The sequence below is a fragment of the Cherax quadricarinatus genome, chromosome 96, assembly GCF_038502225.1.
Source record: "Cherax quadricarinatus isolate ZL_2023a chromosome 96, ASM3850222v1, whole genome shotgun sequence".
Lineage (NCBI taxonomy): Eukaryota > Metazoa > Arthropoda > Malacostraca > Decapoda > Parastacidae > Cherax > Cherax quadricarinatus.
In genome coordinates, this window is record NC_091387.1 from 3,964,785 (window position 1) to 3,982,902 (window position 18,118).

The 18,118-nt window shown below is 38.8% G+C and overlaps 1 protein-coding gene across 2 annotated transcripts; it reads left to right on the forward strand.

Moving 5' to 3' along the window:
* The first annotated feature begins 5,344 nt into the window (after positions 1 to 5,344).
* On the forward strand, positions 5,345 to 17,591 carry LOC128701734 (uncharacterized). 2 transcript variants are annotated; one of them, XM_053795623.2, is made up of 4 exons: positions 5,345 to 5,475; positions 12,420 to 13,241; positions 15,494 to 15,700; positions 16,018 to 16,158. In XM_053795623.2, exons 1-3 carry the CDS (start codon positions 5,453 to 5,455, stop codon positions 15,648 to 15,650), a joined length of 1,002 nt encoding a protein of 333 aa, XP_053651598.1. In that variant the 5' UTR covers positions 5,345 to 5,452; the 3' UTR covers positions 15,651 to 15,700; positions 16,018 to 16,158. The 2 variants fall into 2 exon arrangements, with proteins under 2 accessions (XP_053651598.1, XP_053651599.1); XM_053795624.2 differs by lacking the exon at positions 15,494 to 15,700 and having other exon boundaries at positions 16,018 to 17,591.
* The last annotated feature ends 527 nt before the right edge of the window (positions 17,592 to 18,118 follow it).

Consider the following 18,118-nt stretch of genomic DNA (forward strand, 5'->3'; position numbering starts at 1 on the left):
CACTTTAAAGGAGGGGTTTGGGATATTGGCAGTTTGGAGGGATATGTTGTTTATCTTTATATGTGTATGCTTCTAGACTGTTGTATTCTGAGCACCTCTGCAAAAACAGTGATAATGTGCGAGTGTGGTGAAAGTGTTGAATGATGATGAAAGTATTTTCTTTTTGGGGATTTTCTTTCTTTTTTGGGTCACCCTGCCTCGGTGGGAGACGGCCGACTTGTTGAAAAAAAAAAAAAAAATTTGGAAAGAAGTAGAGTAATATCAAACTCCAAATGGGGTGCTCTGTTACTTGTGAAAGAAGGCTCCAGTTGTTGCCGGGTAAGTACGAGTTGGAATTGGGTGCTTGATCCAAGGAATTGGCGTCACTTTAGGTCAGACCTAATCGCCTCCCGTTCCCCAGGCACTATGACTTAGTTTAGTACTTTTTTTTTTTTTTTTTTTTTTTTTTTTTTTTTTTTTTTTTTTTTTTTTTTTTTTTTTTACATGGCCATTTCCCACCAAGGCAAGGTGACCTGAAAAAGAAGAAACACCTTCATCATCATTCACTCCATCATTGTCTTGCCAGAGGTGTGTCACTGCTGCTACCTAAATATAATAGTAATTTGCTGCCCTTTGGAAGTGAATGGCTCTTATTCCCCTAGGCACTATATGACCCCTGCAGCCTTACCTCTCCCCCATGAATATAATTCATCACATCTGAGACTACCACTGTGATGATAAAGTTCCTGCCAAATACTGTGTGCACAGACCCAGGTGGTTTTCCGTTTTGGATAAAGTGTGCTATTGGTAGCTGCTCTTCAACACAGTTTACCAAGAAAAGTGCATGTCTTTAGGAAGGCTAGCATATGAAGATGAATTTTGCACTTAGTTACGATTATAACTAAGCTCTCTCGGGCCTCCCAGAGTTTTTTAGCGACAATCTGTACTTGTGTGGAATGGCTTGTCCTGCGTGAAAATTTGCTACAGGACTTGTGGTAAACATAACTTTTGACAAGTGACCAGCAAGCAGACCCACCTCTCAATCTTTTTTCCAGTTGTAAATGATGCAACCACAATGATGCAGCTTTCATGTTTCTGAACTGATAGCAGTGCAGCAAGTATGTGCAATGATCAGTGAACTTTCCTCTTTTTTTTTTTTTTTTTTTTTTTTTTTAATACGGCCTCCTCTCAGCGAGGTTGATGACTAAAGAAAGAAGAAACACTCACCACTCCCTCCACTCTTGCCAGAGTTCAGATGCCCCTCCAAACTGCAGTATCCCCATCCCTTGCTATTTATTTGGCTTGCATCAGATAGGCTGTTAAAACCCTACATCATATGCTGGCAGTTTATAGACAACAAATGAGACATTCAGTGCCTATAGGTACTTACCAGCATAAACTGTAATGTGTTTATTTAGTGGAGGATCAAGCCACCACTGCCACATCTCTGCACTGAATGACCAGGACTGAAAAAATTTCTTACCACTGCTTGAGCTGAATGACTCACGAATTTAGCTCTTCACAAACTAAATTGCATTATAATCTACTTATTTAACATTAATCCAGCTAGTTCAGTGAGGCAGGATCTAAGTTTTCCAATTTTCTCCCTTTCCGGCTGTCTGTAAAAAGGGCAGTTGGGCAAATCAGCGAACACTGCAACTTTCCGGTACTACAATATTTAGCAGGTTGGAGAGTGTTGTGTTAGAGAGGGCTATGCTGGCCCAGTGAGTAGAAAAGTGTACCGTCATTTTCATCGACCCATGTTTGAATATCCCAAAAACCTGTCAATTGTTGTAAGCTCTTTAATGTTTTCATAGTTCATATATACGGGAAGGCTTCGCTGATGCAACAGGTTAGATTCCAGGATACTGCTGTAAAGTGAAAATAACTGCAAAGTGAAATAGCGTTTTTCATTTTGTGACCAGACCTACTTGGATTTCATTACCTTGTAACTTGGTCATGATTGTGGCCACATCTACCTGGAGTTCATTATTTTTGTACCTTGTTCAGCTATCAAAACTTTGGAGCCCAGTCCCTGGACCCATTATGTACCTCTGTAATCCTTTGACTACCACCCACAGGATGGTTATAGGGTGCATAATAAAGAGAATGGATGAAGACTCAGCCTGCAAATACAGTACAGTGCTGGACCTGCTACAAATCATGACCACAGTTCGAGTTAGTCCATTCTTTTATTTATATATAAAAGTACAGGCAAGCCCTGCTTATAGCATTTCACTAATACAGTAGTTTTCAATTATTCTGTATTTGTGTACACATTCTTCATTTATTCAGACTTCATACAATAAATATACAGTGGACCCCCGCGTTACGATCAGCTCCCAATGCGACCAATTATGTAAGTGTATTTATGTAAGTGCGTTTGTACGTGTATGTTTGAGGGTCTGAAATGGACTAATCTAATTCACAATATTCCTTATGGGAACAAATTCGTTCAGTACTGGCACCTGAACATACTTCTGGAATGAAATAATATCGTAAACCGGGGTCCACTGTATTCACCACTCTAAGCTAAAGATGAAAATATTTGAAGGAGAGTAATGTGTGTACTGTACAGTGGACCCCCGGTTAACGATATTTTTTCACTCCAGAAGTATGTTCAGGTGCCAGTACTGACCGAATTTGTTCCCATAAGGAATATTGTGAAGTAGATTAGTCCATTTCAGACCCCCAAACATACACGTACAAACGCACTTACATAAATACACTTACATAATTGGTCGCATTCGGAGGTAATCGTTATGCGGGGGTCCACTGTATATGCATTTTTTAAGCCAAACCATATTGCTCATTTAATGATAGTGTAAGCATGTTATCAGGCTTTTATATGCATACTTTAGTTATAAGATGCATGGAAGAGATATAGTATTTGTAGGTTGAGTCGTCTTCCATTCTCTTTGTTCATTGGGAATCATTCATTATGACTTGATGTTTGTGTGTGTGCTCACCTAGTTGTGGTTACAGAGGTTAAGTCTCAGATCCTGGCCCCTGCCTCTTAGTACCCCAGATTGTCTTGGTCTCTTGAGCCTTGTCATACCTGCTCTTAAAACTACATAAGGGGTCAGCTTCCACCACTTCCTCTCTAAGATCATTCCATTCTGAGACGAGAAGTACTTCCTAACATCTCTGTGGCTCATCTGTAACTTAAACTTTTTGGCTGTCTCTCCCTAGTTCCCATTTCTCACCTCTCAAACAGCCTATTCCTGTCTACCTTTTCAATTTCCCTAAATATTTTGTATGCTAATATGTCCCCTCCCCCTGGTTCTAATTGGCTCCAATATAATAATAATACCTAATCTTTATTTCATCGATGCAACTTATAGAGACCATAGCTGGCATACTATGGGCAAATTAAAGTTAATTTTGTCCCTAGGATGCCATCCACACCAGTTGGCTAACACCCAGATACCTACTTCCTGCTAAGTGAACAGGGACAGCAGGTGTCTTAAGGAAACACGTCCTAATGTTATCACCCGTACCAGGGATCGAGCCACGGACCTCAGTGTGAGAGTTGAGCGTGCTACCAACTGAGCTACATTAGATCTAATTCTCTTAGCATCTCCTCATAGCTCACAGGAACATACTTCTGCACTATCTTCAGTATCACCTTAGCATGCCCTTTAATGTGTGGGTTCCATACTCGTGCTGCATACTTTAAGATGGGCCTAACATGTATAAAAACTAGGAACGACTTAAGCTGAGATTCCTGAAGGCTACCCATAGTTTTGCCTGATAAGTTTTGCTGCAGAGGTTATTTGGGTGATGTGAGCCTCTGGCAATATACTGGGCACTATGCTCACCTCTGGATCTCTCTCTGCAAGTGAAGTCTGCAGTCTCTGCCCACTTAGTCCTTACTCGGACTTCTTGCTCCTTCCCCCCATGTTCATAACCCTATATTCACTGGGTTGAATTCGGTTATTAGTTAGTTTAGCTTTTATTATGCACCCCGTACCCATCCTGTGGTTGGTAGCCAAAGGATTACAGAGGTACATAATGGGGTCCAGGGACTCGGCTGCAGAGTTTTGATATCTGAAGAAGTTACGAAGATAATGAACTATTTACATTTTTTTTTTTTTTTCAACAAGTCGGTCGTCTCCCACCGAGGCAGGGTGACCCAAAAAAGAAAGAAAATCCCCAAAAAGAAAATACTTTCATCATCATTCAACACTTTCACCACACTCACACATAATCACTGCTTTTGCAGAGATGCTCAGAATACAACAGTTTAGAAGCATATACGTATAAAGATACACAACATATCCCTGAATTCAAGAACCACTTGACTACTATTGTAGATTGTCCAAATGCCTTTGAAGCCTTTCCTTGTTCTTATCTGTTTTGATTCTCATTAGTATTACATCAGGAAACAGGAATATATCTGAGTCAGTCCCATCTGCAATGTCATTTACATAAAACAAACTACTGTACATGTGAAAATAAATGGTATAAAATACCGACACACTGGAAACATAAACACATATGCAGTTTAATGTGATCCTTTATTGACAACGTTTCGCCCACACAGTGGGCTTTTTCAAGTCATACACAGATCTACCTGGGGTGGAAGGTACGGGAGTATTTATATTATTTATATTTATAGACTATACGTAAATACTCCCGTACCTTCCACCCCAGGTAGATCTGTGTATGACTTGAAAAAGCCCACTGTGTGGGCAAAACGTTGTCAATAAAGAATCACATTAAATTGCATATGTGTTTATGTTTCTACTGTACATGTACATGTAGAAATAAAGATTATTAATATTATATTATTATTAATACTGACCCTTGTGGAACTTTGCTGGTAAGTAAGTTTATTCAGGTATACACAAATATAGTTATACATAGATTATCATACATAGCAGCATGTGTGTAGACAACCTGGGGTAACCCAAAAAAGTTTATGTATAGTAAGCTTATTTAGACACAGGTACACATAAGTACAATTATCATACATAGTATAAATTACCGTCCAGGATAGCCCAAAAAAGTCAGATACAGTGACACTTATTAAAAATAAATTGCTTTTATGTTCCCATAATACACATGAAGGTAAGGAATGTGGTAATTTTATCCAGGCTGAAATAACATTTAGATGTATATTTAGTTCATTTTAAATGAAGGAATAAATTGCTTATATATATCCATAATACACATGAAGGTAAGGAATGTGGTAATTTTATCCATATTAAAAGTGACGCTATTTTCGAAAATCCCGCCTCGCGGCCATAGTCAAGTAACGTCTATAATTTAACCCAACTAATTTTTCTAACACTCTTACACTAAACATTACCAAGAAAAGTTAATGCTAAAAAATACATTTACCACGAAATAATTTTTAAAGCTGTCACAGAGGAGATATTAACGATTTTAACGGGGAATAATTTTAGGTTTGTTTTGTCTGTTTTCATCGAGCGGCGGGTGGAAAGGGACGCCATTTGCACCCATCAACATGGAGAGTAATGCTAGCGACGAGTAAGATCTATATTAGTGTGTTTGTTGGTGATAGTGTGCTGTTGAGTGGTGGGGGAGTGGTGGTGAGAGGGAGAGGGAGGTGTATTGAGGGAGAGGTGGTGGAGGGAGGAGGCTGGACAACACTGCCTTGCCGGGATTTATCTAGGGGGGGAGGGGGTGCATAGGCTTGGGTTTCCTGGGTTATAATTAATAATTTAGTGTATATGGTTTGTTTTGTTTAATGGTGGTGAGAGGGAGATGTGTTGAGGGAGATGGAGGGAGGGAAGAGGCTTAGGCGCCCTGGGATTTATCAAGGGGGGGAGGGGGGGCTCTGGCTTGGGCAGAGTTGTAATGGTTTATAATACGGTTTATAATATTATGGTTTATGATATAATTTAGTGTATATAGTTTGTTGGTGGTGGAGAGGGAGGTGTATTGAGGGAGGAGTGTGCTTGTAGGGATTTATCCAGGGGGGTGAGGGGGGGCAGGGATTTATCCAGGGGGGAGGGGGGCAGGGATTTATCCAGGGGGGAAGGGGGGCAGGGATTTATCCAGGGGTGATGGGGGCAGGGATTTATCCAGGGGGGGAAGGGGGGCAGGGATTTATCCAGGGGGGTGAGGGGGGCAGGGATTTATCCAGGGGGGGTGAGGGGGGCAGGGATTTATCCAGGGGGGGAGGGGCATAGGCTCGGGTTTCCAGTTAGTGTCTTCAAATAAACAGTTACGTAGATTATCGTACGTGGCAGCGTATGTGTAAATTACCTGGGATAACTTATTTCCATTGGGGTCCTAATTTAATACCCCTAGTGTTTTTGGTGCTCTGGAAGGGTTCTTGGTTCAGGGAATTGGAGCTACCTAGGCTCGAATCTGCCTTCCGTTCCCGTAGCGTTGCATGACCGCTGTGGGTTTAGTGCTCGTCCTTCAATACAATATTGACTGGGTCTCCGTGGCTATAATTTCAATCTAAATGTCTTTGTTTACCATATCAGTTATAATAGCTTAAACCCTTGTAGGTTTAGTGCTTTCTTTTTTATGTTAATAATAATACCTGTGTGCAGAATTTTTTTTTTTCTCTAAATTATATAATATACAACGTTTCTAACACTTGTCACCTTAACTACATTGTAGAAAGTTTAATTATTAGGTTTAAACTTTCTCGTAGACTATTTTCCGGTAGGTTTGTTTCCACACCTAATAATTTTTGTTTCAGATTTAAAAAAACACTAATTTGAAAGCCTGTCGTATGAATAGTGTTTTGGGTAATCATCAATTAGAACTAAGACTGTCCGGTGCATAGTTTTAATTTGAGGCTTTAAATAATAAGATATTACAAGGACCCCAATAGAAATGTCACTGACTTTTTTTTTGGTTATCCTGGTGGGTAATTTATACCTCTTACTACGTATAATAATTGTACTTGCATGTACCTGTACATAAATTTAATACATTTATTGCCAGAATGGTCGTGGGTAGAGGTATGGGGGTACCTGAGTCGACTCCCCCCACACGTGGACATAATTATTACTGTGATGTAAATGGGTTTGGAAAACTGTTAAGGTAAAGAATAAGTGATTTGTGCAACATTTGAGAATTTTTATTGGCCGATGAAATCTTTCCACAACAAAGATTCCCAGTCGTTGCCGAAGCATCACATTCTTTATAATTATTACTACCAGGCAGCCAGTTTAATGCTTCTTTGGTTAAATGTCGAACTTGCATATAGCCACCCCTTCATATCTCGACCTGGAGGGAGTTCTGGTTTTGAATTGCCCTGTGACCCAGTCCATGAAAAGGCCTGATCAACCAGGCTATTACTGCTGGCCACGTTCAATCCAAGGTACGACCCACAGCCCGGCTGGTTAGGCACTTACTCTAGGTATCAGTACCATTCCCTCTTGAAGACGGATAAGGGTCTATTGTTTATCCCCCATATGTATGGGAGGCTGCTGAACAGCCTTGGACCCCTAACACTTGTTTCTTTAATTGTACTCATAGCACCCCTGCTTTTCATTTGGGGGATGTTACACCATCTGCCGAGTCTTTTGCTTTCATAGGAAGCGATTTGGTGTGAAGATTTGGGACCAGTCCCTCAAGGATTTTCCAGGGGGTAAATTACAATGTACCCTTCTCGCCTGTACTCCAGGGAGTACAGGCCAAGGGACTTCAAACATTCCCAGTAACTGAGGTGCTTTACCAAACTCTTATACATAGAGTGAAGGTCCTCTACATTCTCCAGATCCGTGAAGTTGAGGTGAAAGTAAATTGGAGGTTCCCTGATGCTAGTGAGGGGCTCTTGATCTAAGGAATTGAACCTGTGCCCCAATTTGTTGAGTAGTCCAAATGCCTTCCATGCTGTTAAATGCTGTATGACCCCTAAGGGTTAGTGCTTCCCCATGAATGTAATAATAATAACAGAAGTACATCTCTTGAGTACCCTTCAAGGCAGTCTTGATGTTGATGAAGGGCTTTTGATCTAAGGAACTTGAAACTTCCCTATTCATCTAAATTCTCCAGGCACTGCATTACCCCTATGGATTTAGTGCTTCCCAGTTAATTTAATTACCTCATTGCATACATAAAAAAATAAAGGTGAAAGAGAGAGAAAACAAAAGGGGGACTTAATTAATACATTTCAGTTACTCCTACATAAGAAAGAGGTAGTACTGGTATAAATTATTCCTTATTCTTTGGTATTCGTTTTATTAGTTTATTTTAATAAACATTCGTTATTTATTCACAATTAGACCCGGGTGATTTAGAGCTTAGTTTGATGATAATATTCACAATTAGACCCGGGTGATTTAGAGCTTAGTTTGATGATGATAATATTCACAATTAGACGCTAATTCCTCCTTACGAAGTGTATTATTTTTACGATCAAATGAATGTGATAGTTTTTTGAAAATCATATGCATATTTAAAATTGAAGCCATTTCATAATTTTTTTAGTTTTCATCATTTTTACTAAAAATATGATAAGGAACAATGTTAGTCAACAGCATTTGAAGAGGAAGAGGAAATTCAAATCAGTGAGTGATGTCTGTATCATTGTGCCCCCTCAAGGGAGGTTCCTTGATGCTGGCGAGGGGCTCTTGATCTAGGGAATTGGATCTGTGCCGTTTTCCTGAATTGAGCCTGAATACCTTCCATCCCCTTCCCACGTGCACTGTATAATCCTACGGGTTTAGCGCTCCCCCATGATTATTATAATGTGTCGTGATGCTACTGCATTGATCACAGACAAGGTAGGTAAAGTTATGCTAACCAAATTCTGTAAATCATTTTTCCATTTATGGTATTTTAATTTTATACCTGTATCATAAGCTTCTATTTGTTGGGAATAATTGGCCGAGAAATGTAGATTTATTAATTTTATGCTTCAGATTTTTATAGGATTTTTTCAAATACGGTATTTGTGTGCGCCATATATGCATATGGTGGACTTGTATTTGTTTGGTGGAAATTAATCAGTAAAAGTGCATTTCTTGGAGTTCGTAATGAAATTATTTTTTTCAGTTTTATTAATCTCGTAAAGATGTTTTGTAGAAGAAAAATAATCACAAATAATTATTCTAGGAACTAGTTAATGTAACAAAATTTATATTAAAATGTAATTTACTCGTCAAACATTGCTACACGTATTTCATTTTTTACCGAATGCGTAAAATAATTTTGTTCTCATTGAGTCCTGTTCATTTGATGTGGAATGACATATTGATATTGGTCATAGGTTGTTAGGTGGGAGACGGCCGACTTGTTTAAAAAAAAAAAGTGAAATGATTACATTTAAACTATGGTATTTAAGATAAATAATGCATGTGTGTGTTAGGAGTGAGTCGAGATGAATAGTGTATGGGACTTGATGAGCTGTTAAGAGTGTAAGCAGGGTAATATTTTGTGAAGTAATTTGGGGACACCAGTTAGCCAGATTTGAGTCCTGGAGGTGGGAAGTACAATACCTGCGTTCTATAAAAAAAAAAGTGTTTTGGGATATTTGCTGTTTAGAGTGACATCTAAGCTATCATAGCTGCACGCCTCTGGAAAGACAGTGATAGTGTGAGTTGGGCAAATGTTTTGTTAGTGGGATGAATTGTAAAGGACCTGCCTAGTATGGGCCAGCAGGCCTCCTGCAGTGTTCCTCCTTTCTTATGTTCTTATGGTGAAATTTTTTTTTTCACCCTGCCTCTGTGGGAGGTGGCCAGCATGTTAAAAAAAAAAATTATGTAGATGGATAGATAAAACTACAACTGCAGAATTTTTAAATTATGGTGGAGTGATGATTTTGATACCAATCTAATATTAGCCATTATGTATCATACAGCATTGATCTACCACTAGGGACCTTGTTTGTTTCTGAAATGTTCGTGTATACATTTTTTTTTTAAAGTTTATATTTCAGTCTTGAATTTCTAAAAAAATTTGCTGCAGTCAGAATATAAAATTGAATAGCACTAATACACCTAGGATGCTTTCAACAAAACTGGTCATTATAAGTGAGTACATAGTACCTAAATATCCAGCTCCCTCAGCTGTAAAATCTTGCTGCGCAAGACTAAACATGGAGCCATCTTCTGTGCTATATTTTATGGTAGCCTTTTATTATATATTTTTTTTAATGGTCATGCATGCCTCCTTGTATTAATCCATATACAGTGGTACCTCAGGATACGAACAGCTCAAAACTCGAACAATTATGGAAGTGTATTTATGTAAGTGCTTTTGTCTGAAACGGAATAATCTAATTCACATCTTCGTGGGAACAAGTTCGTTCAGTATCGGCACTCGAACATCTTTCTGGATCGAATTAAGTTCATATCCTGAGGTACCACTGTAGCATTAGTGTTATATTAAGTCACGTTATAACAACAGTCATGCTAACCATTATTAAATTATAGCTATAGTCATGTTATATTGATATGAGTATTCATGTATTGTATCATTCAATTACAGTACTGCCATATCCCAGTGTACAAGTTTTTGGTGATAGTGATTTATGGTACAGCACTTTTTATGGGATAGTCAAATACTTTAACCCTTAAACTGTCCAAACGTAGATCTACATTTGCGCGTGTAGCGCTCCAACCTTAATTTTCTCCATAAGAAAGAATGTAAAAAAACGTAGATCTACGCTCAGAGCGCTACGCGAGTGAACATAGATCAATGTTTGGAAACATTGGACGTTTCCTTACCCCTTTGTTCCCATTCACCTAGCAAGCACGTAGTTGCTTGGGTGTGGGTCACTTCCTTAGGGACAAGATTGAAGGACCCCAGTGGAAATGAGACAGCCCTCAGTGATGCACTGACTTTCGTGGGTTATCGTGGATGTCTAACCCTCTGGGGTTAAAAATCAACAAAATCTTACCATAGTCCTGGGTATATATTATTATCTGAGGCATAGGGTAAGTCTTCGATTTTTTGTGATGAATTTTAACTGGAGGCCTGGGGACATAATGAACGGAAGAAATGTTTTAGTGCCAGGAATATTTTTTGTGTAAAATTAGCCAAATTACTGACTTGTGCTCTTCATACAGTAGTTACTCGAATGGGCATTGTCTTCTGTTCGGTGAATATAATAGGAGGCATACTAGCGAAATAGCTAATATTGGAGCATTGGAATTGCCTTAAAATATTTGTACAACATTAAGTAAATTATAGTGGACCCCCGGCTTACGATATTATTTCATACCAGAAGTATGTTCAGGTGCCATTACTGAACGAATTTGTTCCCATAAGGAATATTGTGAATTAGATTAGTCCATTTCAGACCCCCAAACATACACGTACAAACGCACTTACATAATTGGTCACATTGAGCAAAATCGCTGATGCATAAATTGTACCCAGACCGCCAGCTTTTCATTTGCGTAATTCTGTAAATGTTTAACTAAATTTTGTACTTTTGGTGTCATTACCTTCAGAAAGAGTATGTATAAAACTTTGGAAACTGATAGCAATATTTGTTTTGGGGATCTGGACAGTGAAAGGGTTAATGTTATTAATACATATTGTTTTTATTTTGTGATAATCAAGTACCTGTACTTGTATTGATAGCATGTATTTTATTTTGATATTTGTGTTTTTTGGTTGGTAGGTTTGCAACATGTTCATAGGTTCATTCCCCTTTTGTTAACAAGTCTTCATTCCCCTCGTTCTCTTTTTTTTTCTCTCTACCTTCTCCCCCCTCCCCTCTCTCTCTCTCTCTCTCTCTCTCTCTCTCTTACCCATATACACTTCACTTCCTTCCCCCTCTTACATTCCTGCTAACTCTCTCTCTCTCTCCTTTTTTCCTGCTTTCCCATTCCCCTTGTTCCCTAGTTCCACTTATTTTCCATCTTCATTTTACCTGTTGATTTTTTCCTCTTGACCTGCTTTCCTCTTCCCCCTCTCCCTTCTACCATTCTTTTCATCTCCTCCCTTACTTTCCTCTCCCCTTGCTCTTCTCCCCTTTATTCTCTACTCCCCCTAAATAAGTCCACCTTCCTTATTCTCACTTCCCCCTAACTCTTCCCTTTTCTTCCCTTATCTCTTCTGTCCTTGTTTCTCTTCTCTCCCTGTTCCATTTTCCCCTCTTACCCCCTTTAATACCTATTTCTTGTCTCCTTCCTTTTCCCTTCCATATTTTTCACTTTTATAACCTCGCTTTTCTTGCTGTCCTTTTCTTGTCTCCTCTACCTTCCTTTCTCATTATGCTACCCCCTCTAACCCATTTTTCCCTACTTCCCTACTCCTGTTTCTCCCTATCCACTTATTCCTTTTCTCCTGACCCTTTATTTTGTCCCCTCCTTCCCTATCCTTTCTCCTCTTTCCCCTCTTCTTCTTGTCTTCTCTTATTCCTCACTTTCCCTATTCATCTTTCATTGTCTTTTTTCATTTTCTCATCACCTGAGTAGCATTCATAGGGTCTCTTCTAAACAAGTAATAATCCCCATAAAATTATTAATGTTTGTTTTTCTTTTTTTTTTCAGTAAAAGCCATAACACCAGAGTGTTTTTGGAAAGTCTTCCAAAAGACATTCGAAAGGACCAAGTGGATAAAACTTTTTCTCGTTTTGGCAAGATAGCAAAGGTGTATCTTATCTACGATCCACCGGGTTCGGGCTTTGTGGAATACTTCGATGCCCGTGATGCTGAATATGCAGCTAACCAGATGGATGGAGCCGATTTTATGGGGTCTCGGGTATCAGCCCGAGTTACAAGAGGAGGGGTAGCCCGTGGTCGCGGCCGTGGCTTTGGTCGAGGTGGTGGTGGCTATGACAGAGGTGGTAGAGGGGGTGGGGGCTATTACTCGAGCAGCTACAGCAGCGGCGGCCAGGGCTACTATCCAAGGGGAAGTGGGGGATATAGGGGTGGATTCTCCAGAGGAGGGGGCTATAGGGGTTCTGATAGGGGTGGGGGCTACAATAGTCGTGGAGGATATTCACGTGGAGGAGGTTACTCCAGAGGTGGTGGAGGCTTCTCACGTGGTGGCAACTATAACCGTGGAGGTGGCTATTCACGTGGTGGCAGCTACTCCAGAGGGTTCTCTCGTGGAGGCTACAGTGGAGGCTCCAGCAACTACGACAACTACAGTTATGACAAGTATGAAAAGTCGTATGACAAGCCAGCTGAGAACGGCTACTCTCGCTACCCCTCTGGTGACAAGTACAAGTCCCACTATTCAGATGACAAGTATGACAAGTATGTGAACTACAGCGGGTCGCGCCGGGAGGAGTACCAGCGCAGCCGTTCACCAGTCAGCCATTCACCTGATCGATATCGTTCTGCCTCTCCGGGCTACCAGCGCACCAGGTACCCTGCTCTCGCCACTCCAGGAGCTGTCACTTGATGATGTTGGCCAAACACCGAGTAACTAGTAATGATATTAGATAAATAAACGACAGTACTATCTGCCCTGGCTACTGCAGGATCTGTCGATAAGTATTCATGGCCAGTAACTGATAAAAGCACTTTTAAATAGTAATGAAAACAAATAAGATAATGGTTGCGTGAGTAGCTCAACAGTTTAGGATTGTCAAAATCAGATAAATAGTGAAAAGTAAGCCATAAAATCATCTTGATGGAAACTGATCCTATGTCAGTTCCTGGATCGTAACACATAATGTAGCAATAGAAAACTTCCTGCCAAAATATTCATTATGATGAAAATTTCTCTTTCAGATTCTTCGTCGATATTTCCAGTCTTATGTTTTAAACACTCCTCAATTACAGGGAAAGAGATCAATGAGAAACCAGAAAGAAAGCAGGTTTAAGATGAAATTACCTTTCAGAAAAAAGTAGCAGTTGTGGATTGGATGTCTAAGATTGGAGTGCCGTCGAGTGTGTCTTAGTTTGACACTCGTGTCTTAAGACAGTTTTTCTTTGGAAGTTTTCTTGTTTGATATTGTGTTTCTTGTGCTTTATTTAGTTTGCATGCTTTTAAGAGCAACCCAACAAGTTGACAAGGAAAGGAAGTAAGGAATATGGAAATCAGTAACTGGTGCCCAGAAAAGTTCTTATAAGGTGTCTTAAAAGTTCAAAAAAGTCTATGGAAAATATCTCTTTGAATGGAGTTATTTAAAGATTTTGAGTTTACTTTGTTTCAACTAAAGAAAAGGTCATTTTTTCAAAGGTGGCTGTTAGAATGCATATTTAGTAATAAAAAAGTTGAGAGGCAGACGATATGAGAAATTGGTGTTGGCTTTTATGGCAGTTTAAAGTAAGATAATGGCAATTAGCAGTAAATAAGCTATTCCAATAGTATAGAATTTAGGGTATGTGGAGCAATTATATGTTGTCAGTACTGTGTCTTTTTTTATATTGTCAGATAATGACTTATCAGAAACCAGTTTCATAATGTGTGAATAGCTGATAAATCAATTTGCAAAGAAGTTGATTGTCAAGTGCCTTTTTTATTTTCTTCTATTTTTTATACATATAGCATATATTTTTTTAAGAAAACTAGAAAAAGCATGTTAACTGGAAATAATGTGTCCCCATTGAAAAATAGATGTTTCCAATAGACAACATTTTTCTGTGGGGAGTTAGTTGAAACTTGTATGGCTTAGAAGATACAGATGAAGACCTAAGAATTTTGAAACGGTAACTTAGAAATGTTGAAAGTTTGAGAACAAATCCATGTGTTGAGAAAGCGGTCGAGCACGATTAGTTGAAAAATATTTCTTTTAAAGGAAAAACGATGCTAAGATAGTGAAAACGTATTAGTTTCAAGAAAGGCGTAGAATAATATGATGAAAATATTTCTGGAAGCATAGTTTAGTTTTGCACAGATAAAACTAATGTGTGAACGAAAGGTTGAAATGTTGAGTGCAGATATCAATGGACATTGCTGACAGGAAATGAGAAAATGACGAAAGAAATAGTGAAGATTTGCAACTGGGAATGGAGGTAGAAAGGAAAGATGTACGAATCCTGCAGTCATTGAAATATCAGGAATTTGAAACCAAGAATACTAAGTTCATACCAGAGTAAGGCATAGACTCAGTTTATAAAGCTAGTGATTTAAGTAAAAGTTGTAAGTGTGGCTTCACTTAGTGGAAATAGCAAGATCAGAAAGCTATGTGAAAATAGATTGAAGAAATATTTTGAAAATGCTAGTATGGAAAAAAAATGATACTGCTGTATTTGTTCCAGTGTTAGAAGAAATGTATTCTCTGTGCATTGTACACCTCAATACAGGCTTCATTTGACAAGTATGTTGAAAATTTTAATCAAAAGGGGAAGAAGATGTACTGTACTGCCTTTGATCATGCACAAGTTAGCCAACCAGCTACTGAAAAAGCTCTTGAAAATGAAGTGGGTGGATGAGTCAGTTAACAAGCACAAAGATTGTGTGCCAGCTTCAACAGTATATCCCATCTAAAAGTCATCTTAATGGACTCCTTGCCTACTTGTGTTAGCTTCTTGGGTTGCCTGATAAAACGTTTTATTTCATGTTTATTTTTGTTTATAAGAAGAAGAAAGTGTGTGGAGAGCTGAGAAGTGTCCGCCGAACAAATGAGCGGAGTTTCAGTATTGCGGTTACATAAATAGCGTGGTTACAGGTCGCGGTCGCCAATTGGTGGTGGGTATGGCAGCTCTTCTCGCTACTACCCTGCCTCCTCTCCCCCATCCAGGGAGGTCATCCGAACCTCACGCTCTCGTGACTCACGTGGCTATAGCCCAGACCGGGCTTACTCTCGCAAGGAATACTCCAGGTAGAATGATGTATGGCATCATTCAGATATCAACTTGAATTGATAACAAATATGGCAAGTATTTTGTGACTGGAAAACTACTTGACTTGAAAACAAGTGTTACAAAGTGAATATAACATAGCAAATGTCAGTGTAGGTATGAAATAGCAGTTGTAATAATAATTATCAGAAATGTTTTTGAAGCAGTTCCACAAATGTACGACGGTTTTTTAGTAAGAACAAGGGAAACTTGCTTTGAAAATGGGGGAAGTCGTTTTTTATTGAAACTGGTTATGGTACTTCACTAATATACATAAGATGAAAATTTTTCATTTTCAGGAAAGTTCTTGCGATAATTGTTGTTGACATAGTTTTATCTCTTCTTTGTCTAGTTCATCTTATGGAGGACGCCGGAGCCCAGTTGATGGCCACTACTAGAAAACATTGCAAGTGGGTTTACTTGCAACAGCTAAATGATGCTGAGAAAGAGAAGAGGACCTGTATAACATACCAGAAAATTAATGACTAATAGGATTTTAAAGGTTTATCTCTGTTGTAAAAGTTTTGGAAAATAATGTGTAGTGAGTAGCACTTTGGGAATCTATGTTAACTCAATCGGGTTTCACTGAACATGAGCGTATTGTTGATTTATTTGAAAAAAATGTAATGATGAAAAGTTTTACAGCCTTATTGTACATTATGTGAAAATTAAATAATTAAAGAAAGTAGACGCTAGCAAGAAACTTTCCCGCCCCTGAACGCACAACCTGTACCTAGTAAAATTTTATAATGGATAATTAGGAATAATTTACAAGTGTTAAGCGCAGACAAGCAAAGACTGCCAAGTATTATAAAGTAATGAACAATATGAAGCAGAACATAAACAAGTTTGGTGTTTCAGGTGAGACAGGGCTGTTCTGGGTAAGTTGTCAGCTGTGGAACTTTTCTCACCGCAGGCTTGAACCATTCTCTTGTTAACTTGGTTGGATCTTAAGAAATGTAAGGTTGTCTGTAGAGAATAATTATTGCTGAACACAAGATTTACAAGGGCATGGAATCTGCTCTAGGACATGAGAATGGTTTATAGGCTTTTGGATCCATTGAAAATTTTTAAGTAGATTAACAATGTGCATTTTACAGTAAGTTAGTGGTTGAGCAATGTTGCATTAAGTTCTAACTGGATAAGATATAGTTTTACATGTGCTTCTGTAACCTGTTTGCATTGGAAAGAAAGTCATGTTGTATCTGTAAAATGAAATTGCAATGCTCTAAAGTTGAAATATTTGCATTATCAGTCGAAGCATAACTTTATATACGAAACTTGTTTTACTTTTCTCATTGTATCTTTGTGTAGAAAAGGGGAGTTGTGTGGAAGTGAAGCATTCTCTGTGTAAGAAAAAATAAATGCATAGGCAAGTGTGTGAGTTAAAAGTGTAACCACTTTGTAATTATGGAAAGAAAGTGCAACTCGCATCTGGGTGTTAGTGCCAATGTATGGGACACTAGTACAATATGGTGACCGTCGGTGCCTAAGATAATTGGTTGAAAAGCGGAGTCAAGAAAGAGACTGATGCAGTACAAGGAAAATATAATCACAAAAAGAAAGAATAGCTCAGTTTTCACACGTCATGGCATCTTAAAATTGCAAGTTGGTCACGTAATGGAAAAACATGGACTGTATGAAAGGATCCTGGTGGTGTACACCGAATTTTGTATCCAGGTTTACAGTGTATCTAGCTGGCAATTTCTACTTTGTACCCTTTACCATTTTTTAATGGTAGTGCAGTACAGGTCACAAAGAGAACAAGAAAGAAAAATTTAAATTCTATATTTAATTTTTAGACTGTGACAAGCTGTGTGTGCTTCTTTAAGGAGGCACACTTTGATAATAAACTACTGGTCATGTTTTGACTGTTTATATTTCCACTTTGAAATTGTACACCTTTAATAAATGGTTTAAAAGTCCTGTCTGTCTGTCTTTTGAAAGTTATGCCAATTTTTCTTTGATGTTAGGGAATGGACTTTGGTTTATAATTCGTAAAACAATTTTTAGAAGAGGATACTGGACGACCTGCTTTTAGTGCCAGGATTCTTGGAGGAGTCTTGCAGCAAAGCGGCAAGGAATTTGACTTCACTACGTCGGGTCAAATCTAAATGCCCCTCTGCGCTGTACGACCCTTGTAGGTTTAGCGCTTCTTTATTATAATAAACGCCCTGCAACCCTCCCCATTTAGTCTAGGGAAATTTCTTCCTTTTTGGAAATTCAGCTCTAGACAAAAATGGGAGAATTCCCTGTAGAAATATAGCTTTCGTTGATTGTGCATCTTGGGATGTAACAGGTGACCTGGTGAGACATTGGTAGCCATCTGGCAGAACCTCCAATAATGGGAAACTTACCAGAGGCTACCTGTGGAACAAGGATTAACTGCTTGTGTATGACTGCATTTATTCTGACTCGCCATAACCATTATTAGCTGAAAGATGATTGCACAG

Bases quoted from the DNA above. Each gene is read 5' to 3' on its own strand.
- LOC128701734 (XM_053795623.2), top strand. From the start codon at position 5,453: ATGGAGAGTAATGCTAGCGACGA. The intron at 5,476-12,419 runs GTAAGATCTATA...TTTTTTTTTCAG, and splicing joins GAGAGTAATGCTAGCGACGA to TAAAAGCCATAACACCAGAG. The intron at 13,242-15,493 runs GTACCCTGCTCT...GCGTGGTTACAG, and splicing joins CCGGGCTACCAGCGCACCAG to GTCGCGGTCGCCAATTGGTG.